Here is a 10,837-nt window from a genome sequence, read left to right as displayed (position 1 = left end):
TCCTATGACAGTTTTCTTCCTTATAACTCCCAGAACATCTTGCTTGGAAGTTGTCTTGCATACATGGAGCGGAATCAACTTATATTAATCTGTAATTAAGAACATTTCTTAAACACATATCTACAAATCAAAGTGATTGTAGCCTCTCAGTAATGGATATTTCCTGTTCTCAATATGTTTAGGCTTCTGAGAGCTATCAAAGTGATTGTAGCCTCTCAGTAATGGATATTTCCTGTTCTCAATATGTTTAGGCTTCTGAGAGCTCATTTGCCACCAAAACTTACTAATTGATATTGCTTTAGGCAGTGCTGTTCTGTGTTACAAATACTATCCCTAGATATTACTTAATTTTCTTTGATGATTTATGAACACTTTTCTTAAGACAAAGCAAAATAGATATGTTGAGCAACATCTAAAATTTTAAAACTCTCAAAGGTTCAATAAAGCAATTTATCTTTTTATTTCTGAAGAACATTTAAGTCTGGTCGAACTAAAAGAACATAACACTTTTGGACAAATATACACCCTAGCAACCCTGCACTAGAAGCCAAGATGGAGAAAACCTCCACAATAACCATAACCTTCCCCCTGGTGCTGTGGTAGACAGGGAGGAAGGTGATCCAAACACTGTAGAACACCAACATGCTGAATGTTAGGAACTTGGCCTCATTGAATCTGTCAGGAAGGTTCCTAGCCAAGAAAGCCACAGTGAAGCTCCCCAGAGCCAAGGAGCCCAAATATCCCAAGACAAAGTGGAAGGCAGTGACTGAGCCTTTGTTGCAAATGATGATTACCTTCCCATGTTCAGATTGTATATCTCTGTCAATAAATGGAGGAGATGTCACCAACCAGATTGCACAGAGAACAAGTTGGATTAGGGTACAAATGGGAATGAGCAAGTTAGTTGCCCCTTTTATCATCATCTTTCTTATCCTTCTCCCTGGAGTAGTGAGCTTGAAAGCTGTGACCACAGTTATTGTTTTGGCCAACACAGTAGAAATAGCAACAGTGAAAAATATTGCAAACGTGGCCTGCTGCAGGATGCAGGTGGCCTGGTTGGGATGTCCAATGAAGAGCAATGAGCAGAGAAAACAGAAGACTAGAGATATGAGCAGGATGTAGCTGAGAATACGGTTATTGGCTTTCACAATGGGAGTATCCCTGTACTTCACAAAAGTGACTAGTACTAGAATTGTGATGGCTGAAAAGGACAGGGCCATGCAGCCTAGAGCCATCCCCAATGGATCTTCATAAGCGAGAAATGTCACAACTCTTTGGAGGCACTCGGTTTGTTCTAAGTTGGCATATGAATCATCTGGACATCTCACACACTGCTCCATATCTGTTAGCAAAGAACAATAATCCCTTATAAGATATCATAATCATGTAGTTAATAATTATATATTTGTTTTTTTTCAGAGGATATATCAATAAATAATTTGGGGTTGAGAATATATTACACTCATTATTGCTTCAGGGACTACTAACTTATGTTGCCTGTCTATTAACCTATGCTTTGTGATAGAACAAATCATCATCACAGAAATTGGAAAAGTTATCACTTAAACAAAAATGAAATAAAAATATGATGATTACTAATATGCATAATCTCAGTTTATTTTATTTCTCAATCCATAAATTTACTATTCAGATACAAGGGTAGTATGCTGACATATTTATTGATGCTGGTTGATGAAAAACATTATGTATTTTGTTTGCTTTTGGTATTGTGCACTTTGTGTCTACATCTAGGCTTGTGAACATACAATTCCTCATTCAAAAACCTTTTGTGTATAGGAATATTTTCATTCTTGAAGCCGTATGTCTCATAAAGTTATGCATGTCCTTCTTGTTGTCGTACAATTTCTATTCCCCCAACTATACTTTCCATGGTTATGGCTATAGAAGGTTATGGCATGAAGATTATTGATATTGACATTCATCCCGCTTTCCTTATTTACGCTGTGATTAATGATAAGCACTACTCCTATTTCTTGTTGCATTCTTGATATCTTCACTCTTTTTCTAATTCTTTGATAGGAAATGCCTAATCCTTTATGCCATGTAAGCTCTTAAAATATGTTTCACTAGAGAACACTTGTTGTTCTGACCATCTTGTCTTTGTCAGGGTCTAAGCTTGGCGACAAAAAGTTTGTGGACTGTACATGTAGTCAAGATTCTTCGTACAAAGGATCAAAGAAGAATATACATCAGCTTTGGTTATGTCTAAAATTATCTTTTAAAAAATGTTAGACATGTATGTCCCCCTAAGCATTTTCTGCATAGTATAAAAGCATTAACCATTATATTCTGAGACATGGGTTGTTTTTGAAAGAAATTGCAGGTAATTAACTGGGTCCAAGGGAAACTGATATTATTTAACCAATTAAATTTTGAAACATGGAGATTTTTGGGCTGTAGTTTCCATCTAGGACATATCATATTTCTAGTTTGTAAAGAGAAGATATTCAAATTCAGCAAATTTTTCTCTGCATGCAAGCATGTACCTGTATCATTGGCAATCTCATTTTCTTGGCACTGGACACAATCAAAGCAGCAGTCGGCTGTTTGTTTCTGATGACTTTTTCTGAACCCTGCAGTACATGTCTCACTACACACTGAGGAGGGAACCTGAGGCAATACACGTACAGACACACAGACACACAGACACACAGGCACACACACATATAAATATAAATTATATATAAATAATATATATATACATGAAATATGCACATTATATATGTTATATAAATATGTATTTAATATGTATGTCTGTGTGAAGATCATGAATACATCATATATAAAATGAACTATAGATTAATATTTTGGAATTTAACAGATGTATTCCTCTGAAAATTTATTATTTTATATTACCCTGAAATGCATTGAATATAATACAATAATTTGTGTCATGAATATTATATATGCAACATTTTAGGTGTAATAATTTAAATTTTCTCCTTGCTAAAGTGATTAATTCAAATGTAACTTTTATGTGTCATCAGTTTTTCTCTTAAAAACTGATAAATAAAATAATAAGAACACAGAGTTGTATGGAAAGAGAAGGTTGGATATCTCAAGTAGACTTGTTCAATAAATAAGAAAAAAGTATGTCATATAAGACTCTCATACAATTAATGAACTTTTCCTAAGTGTAAAAGAAAACATTTAATCCCCATTCCATCCCACCCCTGCCCCTGCATCTATTAAAGAGCTCCCCAACAATCTGGCCACTCTGGCCTCAATGATCTAACATTTTCACATTCTTTGGCATGCACCCTTCACAGGACCAAGGGTCTCTCTTCACTCTGATGCCAGATGAGGCAATATTCTGCAGAGGAGGGGAAACTGGGAAGGAGGATAATATTAAAATGTAAATAAGTAAAATTAATAATAAAAATCTATAAATTAAAAAAAGTTTTAATCTAGGAAAATACTTCTTATAATGAATCTATGCTATACTTAATTAGACTACAACTATGTTCATACATAATCAGGTTATATATAGTTTATATGTAGTAACAATATATATATATGTATATATGTGTACATATATATGTGTGTGTGTGTGTGTGTTTAACTGTATATATTGCTATAAATTAAAAAAATATGTTTCTGTAGGGTAGGGTAAATGGTCATATGGATGCAATTGACCATAGGATTCAGAGTCCTTTGATCCCTATAACCAGATCAAATGAATTTCAGTGTCATTTAATTTTGGTGCTTGTAACTGAGAATGGTCATTTGCAAGAATATTAATTGGTCTTGACCACAGGGATATTGTTGAGTGCTTCCCATTTTAAAATTTAGATATCTTTAAAAAAATAAAAATTGTAGTGTACCTACCAATGTTTCTCCTGTAACCCATTCCCAGTCTTCAGATATATGAAGATGTTGACTCTGTTGCAAACAAGGAAAATAGCTTCCTATTTTCACTTTTAATCCAAGGCCTTTTGGAAAATTCCAAATGATGAAAATGTCATACTTGGCACACTGATTTTCCTTATGATTCATGTTCACCAGCTCTCCAACAGGGTTAGTAAATACCCTAGTTTTCAGCAAAGAAGCCACCTGAAAGAGATGAATCATTATATGATTACAAATGCATATCAATACAGAAAATACCAAATTGAGAATGTCCCATAATTTTTTAATGTCTTTCAGAAAATACAGGTATATTATAGTAACCCCATGTAGTAAAATACACTATACTGTATTATTACAAGTTATAATTACATGTTATATTGTATAATTACAATTTAATATACTTCACATTAATTGTTGCTGGTTAAGAAAGCTAGAATAAATGATTACCAGAGAACAAATCACATGGTATGTGTGTGTATGTGTACATGTCTGTCTAAAATAATATTTAAAAGCTAAAGCCAAATATGTAAGAAAAAAGGGGGAGTTATAAAATATGGAAGTTTTGGAAGTAAAGAATGGTAGTGGGTCAATCATGGACATACTGCATAGATGTATGAAATACCCATTAACTTAATGAAATGTGTACTCTTAATCATACGTGTTGTTATAAATATTATTAATTTAAATGAATAGCTATTATCAGAGCACATGTACTCATTTTTGAGAAATTCTTCTTGAGAAAAATATTCTAGTCTAGTTATCACTTAAGGATTTTATGATGAAACTCTTGCCTCCTTTTAAATTTTGAACTTATTTGGTTAAATGTTAAAACAAATTTTCACATAATTCACTTATATTTATGAAAATGTATTGTCTCCTATTAAATCTTATCACTGTGCATGATATATATCCATGTAAAAAATTCATTTTGGAGTTTTGCAGTATAGAAAACTTTATACCAAGAGATAACCTGTAACAAATGTATGTGAACTTCTCAGCAGCCTGAAAGGTCACATTGCTATATCTAAGCATAATGAAATGTAAGAAACGTTACCTTCTGACAGTCAGTGAATAGTCCTTTGGGTTTGGCCATTTCCTGAGACTCTACTTGTTGAAAAATGAGTTCGTGATAGGTGTGGGCCACAGCATACACAGCATTATACAAATTGTAACCTTCTTCACTCAGGACCATGTCAAATGTGTGCTGTGTTAACCATTCCAATGGGTTTTTCAACATAAAAAAATCCATTTTCTTCTTATTCTTTGAGATTGAACAGTTAAAATGATTCCACTGCCCCATAGACTGAGAAATATCTACTGGATACTTGGATGTGTTTATTGTTTGCATAAAATTTCTAAATGTAGCGATGTCATTGTGGTGGTGGACAAAAATGACAGTCCCGTGGAAGAAATCAAGGCTGAAATCTTTATCATATGTGATGTCATCCAATTTTGAGGTTGTGATCCAGATTCTCCGTGCAACTAAATATGCCCATCTTCTAAAGCTGAGTCCTAGAGTGGAGATCATTTTGCCATAAATGATTGTAACCTTTGCTGAAGATGTCATAAGTTGTTGGTCATATATCTTAAACTTTGTGTTGTATAACTTAATGCTTTCTGGGATCATAATCACAAAAGCTAAACAGATCGCATGCCTTTGCATTTCTTCTCTCAAGTCTGAGTGAAACTGAATACCTTGGTCATCATCTGTGATGACCAGTCCTATCCAAGTCCATTCAAAATGAAACATCAAGGAGACCATGCCATGGAGCAAATATGTGTCCTTGGTTGCTATCTGATAGATATAGGGAAACTGGTCATGGTCACTCAGGTTAGGATTAAATGGTCCAAAGAAAATCTAAAGAGTATAGAAGAGAGGATGAAACATCCACATGAGGAAGATGATTGTTAGGAGGTTTGGACATAAATACAAGTAATGCAACTCACCATTCAGAACTCAGATTGAGGGTAGTAAGATTGCACAATACATATCATAGATTTTTACTGATATATTCTAGAATATTCCTGACAAAACTGTATGTTCTAGAAAACAGCTTTCTTTGTTTGCCCAGTATTGTTATACACTCTGATTATTTTATTTTCTCTCTCTCTCTCTCTCTCTCTCTCTCTCTCTCTCTCTCTCTCTCTCTCTGTGTGTGTGTGTGTGTGTGTGTGTGTGTGTGTGTGTGTGTGTGTTTAGCAGCATACCTATAAATGCATGGGGTCCAAGTTTTCTTGTAGGCACATGTAAATGGAATTTAAAAGTTGGTAATTCGTCCAGTGTCACACATTATTACCTTTGGTGCCCTTGAATTAACTGAAAGTTTTAAGGAAGTTTTCCATGATGGTCCTGTAAGTTTTACATCACAACGTTTCTTTCTTCCACAGTTATAATTAAGTAGATCGAAATAGTTGTTCTGATGTAAATATGCTTTATCCAGAACTCCCATTGTATCTTCACACATACCAAAAATGAAGGAAAATATCAAAGACATGTTGGATAAAAGATAAGGATTCTTGTTGATCTCATCAGTAGCAAAAAACATTACCAGAAAAAATTCATATTTTCTTGCTGGTATCCTAAAACCAAGCATAATGATGATTAAGGGAGATGCTTGAAAAAGAAACTTTCAATTGCAATTAAGTTTGTATCACAAGGCATTCTATATTTCTGTCTAAATGTCATGAAATAAGTCTCATTAATTAGAGATCTTAAGATTTGAATACAATTTAAAAGTTCATAGACCCATGATACTAACCTATGATAAATTTTGTAACTTTGACAATTAATAAGGGGACTATTTTACCTCTGAATACCATCTTCAGACTTCATTAGCGTCCAATTGATTAAGACTGTTATAATATAATCTTGGAGATATAATTCCACAAATACAAAATAAAAAGCATGACATAAACAACACATGAAATACATAACACATTTGAATTATAATTTTAGTAATTAAATGTAATTTATATTAAACATGTTAATAATTTTAATATTTTTTGAATCATATATTACATCAAAAAATTTTGTTCAACTTCTGTGTTCATGTACTTTTTAACCCTAAAAATATCATTAATGCATATTTAAGAATTTCTATTGCTTATGATCCTATACCAAATGTTGCATAATAAATTGTATAAAAATTCAAAATAATTTTTGAGTATCAAGCAGAGCAAAAGAACATAAAAGATTAAAAAGGGAATCCCATTTATTAAAAAGGGAATATATTCAAAAGCCCTTATATAATAATACCTAACACAGAGTAAGTTTATGCAAAATTAATTATGTATCTGTGTAAATTATCTAGCAATCAGTTTACTTCAAAAGGAGTATCAGTGTTTTGAGGAGAGAAATTATTATATCAGTAAGAACATTTTTCAAATTTCAAATTAGGAATAACTCGTTGAAGTTATACAATATGAAAATGCTAATTCTATGCATAGCATAGTAGGAAACATTATCAATAATGTTTCCATGTCCATAGAACAAGCATTTAATAGTTTCAACTGTTAATATACATTAAACAATACATATTTAAAGATATCTTCCACTTAAATTTATTTATTCATTTCAAGTACATAAAATGATGCAATATATTGTGCAACCTGAATATTATCCTTTTGGCTCCTATCACGTCAACATGAAGTCACCTTTTAGTGTGTTGCTACTATTTTAATTTTGTAAAAGTGGATTGAAATTTCTCTTAACACTTCAGGTCTCCTAATTCTTTAAGGTCCTTTAATAGATGTCTTAACCCTAAGATCTTCTTTCATTTCAAATGTGTTCCTCTGCCCAAGCATAGTTGGCAGTTCATCTGTTCATCTGTTACTACTAGCAAATACCTCTCATCAGGACTAAAACACCAAACAGGCTCTTTTTGCTGAAATTTTCACTTTTAATTGACTGTTTGAATCTAAGTTTTTCTTTCTAAACCTTAAAAGTGTATTGATACAATTCATATATTTGTAAATTTAAATCTTATTATGACTTGTAGAAGTGTCACTTATGAGAATGTCCACTATTTTTTCCAATGAGATCTGGAATGATACAGAATGCATCAGAAATTGAATTTCTACTGACCTAACACAGAATTACAATAATGTGAAGCCACCACCAATATCAAAGTGTACAAAGTATACTGTTGCTAACAATTAGAAAATATTTTGTTTAAATCGGAAAGACCCAAATTTGAATAAGAAATGGGATGAGAGTCAGGGATAGAAAAGTGCAGAAAACTTCAGTTTATGAAAGAATGAAGTCACAAGCTCATGGATTAGTTAAAATTTGAGTGATTTCAACATCCCTTCTCTCATGATTTGCAGGCACAAATGATAACATCTCACACTTGGAATCTAAGAACTATGTAGCCACATTGAGAACAGCTTCTTATCAACAAGAAATACATTTATTCTCCTAGATTTTCCATAATGTTACATTTTTTAAAAGTAAGAAAAATATTGAATATCTATATGATGCAGATAATAATTCTACTATGTGACTGAGTGTTTGCATCACTGGATGAAAAGATATTCTGGTAACAGAATAAGAAATCTGGCAGGCATTTTCCATATTCAGTGACAGCTCCAGAATGACAGGAGAGGCTCATTTAAAGAGTATTTTATAATGCAAGACATATATATATATATATATGTATATATAAATATATACGTACAAATATGTACATATATATACACTCATAAGTATATAAGTAATAATATACATTTAATCATATATAGTAGACATCATTCCACCACCACCACCACACGTTTCAATGTCTCAGTGTATGCCCAACTTTTAGAGGCCAAAATTAGATAACCATTTTATTGAGGCCTTTAGATGCATGCTTATAAAGGAAAGGTTGGCAGAAAATTGAAAAGAGGCAGTGATGCAGTCTCTTCATATTGAGATTTTGCCAAAAGTGGGAATTATGAACTCAAGGTAAAGGTAAAAACATATTTCAATGTATATCAACAAAGATTCAAGAGATAGAATCCAGTCTCTCTTGTTTTCCAGCTTTGTGAACTAAAGCCAATGTACTAAAGCTAACGTAAACTTTGACACATTTGAAAGTATCAAAACACTGATTGAAGTTATAATTAATATTCTGTGGTTCCTAAAGTTACAAGGGGAAAAAAAGACAGGATCTTACAGGGTGTGTGCAGTTATATACTTCTAATTCATAATATTGAAACAAGAAATTAAGTTAGTAACTTACCTAAAATTAATAATGTGATTATAAAAATTTTCTTCAATAGGGCTCTCAAGTGTAAAAAGGACAAAACCACAGTCATTTTGCAAATCTCCATCATAAACTTCGATCTTCTTTATCCTCCAAAAGCAATTGGGTTCAGTCAAACTGCACAAAATGAGACAAAACTTCAGGGGAAAAAAGGCAATAGTGAAAGCACACAGCTTCTTCATGTCTGCTAGGATCTAGCATGGAGCAATTGTGAAACCTGATTCTTACGTAGGCAAACATAAGACACACCTTTACCCCAGTTTGTATATTTTAAGGCTTCTGCTGACGGGCGATCCACTTAATTATATTCAACAGTTTCTTTCCGTTCATCATATGTTCTGCTCCCTGGATACAATGGGAAAATTCTGGCCTCAAGCTCTACATCTGAGGTCTGAAAACTTTTGATCAAAACATTTCCAAAAACATGTTTTGAAGATAATGTTCTCCATCCACAGCGGCCATGATTTCATTAACATCCATGCCACAAATATTCCAAAGGCCAATCTTCTCTTGAACAGACTTCAACAGACCATGTGTCAACAGCAATATTTATGAACCCAATAGATTTTCTCAGAACTTTTATAGTAAGACAAGAGTTGAGAAGTTATAAATGTTCCATATCATTTGGACTTTGAGTTGAATCGTGGCACATTATGACTTTCATTCCCTGGTGTAGGGAAGGAAAGTTTCACATGCAACACTGAGCCAGGAGTTGAGCATGTTCACAAAATCTTCTTAAGCTCCCCATGATTCTTGTGATCTGGAGAATATGTCATTATGCTAAATCCAATAATTCCTGGAATCATACAGATTCAACGTGCATCCTGTTCAATATCAATTCCTATGAAGACATTTAATGGGTTGTAATGTTGATCTCTTGCCTGATAATCAGTTCTTGACACTCAATGACATTTGGTAAATATTTTTCTCTTTGATGTTTGTTCACACCTCAATAAGATGGTTGAGAATAATTTTATGTGTTTTCTTTAAAGGAATGAAAGAATATACCTGTCATTTATGAGAGAGAATTTTATTGCTAATATTATTATATAACCTATATTTGTATGCCTAGTTGGTATATGTTTTGAAATGGTATTGTCTTGGTTTACATTGCAACAAGACAGATGCATGTCTGATATGTAGGTTGATTTCTATAGGTAGCAGAGGGCTGGTACCAGTTAGGTCAATGCCATGATTGTACAGTAAAAAAAAAAATTAGGTGGGAGAGAAAAAGAAGAGAGAAAAATCAAGATGGAGACAGAGAAGAGTGATCTGCATCTGGGTGGTCTTGAATTGTCAAGGTAGATGGCGTGGATTTCTGTAATCAAATTTATATTTTCTAGGCAGGCAGCTTATATCCTTATCAACTGTTTGTAAGTTTATTGTTTGGATGTATTTTGGATTGAAAATTTATCATACAAATCCGATTGTTGTGTTAGAGTTTGTTGCATCTTGATATTTATGTTTAATTGGGTATTTCTTATTTACATTTCAAATGTTATTCCCTTTACCGGTTTCCTAACCACAAGCCTCCTACAACCCCCCTTCTATATGGGTGTTCCACTCTCTATCCATACCCCTTACTGTTTCTCCACCCCAAAAATACCCTCCACCAGGGGTATGCCCTTGGCAGGACCAAGGGCTTCTCCTTCCATTTATGCCTAGCAAGGTCATCCTTTGCTACATATGCAGTTGTAGCCATGGGTCAGCCTGTGTAGTGGTTT

At 33.3% G+C, this 10,837-nt stretch overlaps 1 protein-coding gene across 2 annotated transcripts; it reads right to left on the bottom strand.

Moving 5' to 3' along the window:
- Nucleotides 1–436: 436 nt before the first annotated feature.
- On the bottom strand, nucleotides 437–9,295 carry Vom2r3 (vomeronasal 2 receptor, 3). Of its 2 annotated transcripts, none has more exon segments than NM_001099460.4 (6): nucleotides 437–1,342; nucleotides 2,508–2,631; nucleotides 3,850–4,074; nucleotides 4,925–5,728; nucleotides 6,168–6,450; nucleotides 9,090–9,295. In NM_001099460.4, coding segments are annotated over 6 exon segments (2,526 nt in total). In that variant the 3' UTR covers nucleotides 437–458.
- Between the last annotated feature and the right edge of the window lie 1,542 nt (nucleotides 9,296–10,837).

Source organism: Rattus norvegicus, chromosome 1, assembly GCF_021556685.1.
Source record: "Rattus norvegicus strain SHRSP/BbbUtx chromosome 1, alternate assembly SHRSP_T2T, whole genome shotgun sequence".
Lineage (NCBI taxonomy): Eukaryota > Metazoa > Chordata > Mammalia > Rodentia > Muridae > Rattus > Rattus norvegicus.
The sequence above is the reverse complement of the archived record's forward strand: the minus strand, read 5'-3'. Positions and strand labels throughout refer to the sequence as shown.

Bases quoted from the DNA above. Each gene is read 5' to 3' on its own strand.
- Vom2r3 (XM_087584430.1), bottom strand. From the start codon at position 9,295: ATGAAGAAGCTGTGTGCTTTCACTATTGCCTTTTTTCCCCTGAAGTTT. The intron at 5,729-6,167 runs GTAATAATGTGT...TATACTCTTTAG, and splicing joins TTAATTCAAGGGCACCAAAG to ATTTTCTTTGGACCATTTAA. The intron at 4,075-4,924 runs GTAACGTTTCTT...CATCTCTTTCAG, and splicing joins TATTCACTGACTGTCAGAAG to GTGGCTTCTTTGCTGAAAAC.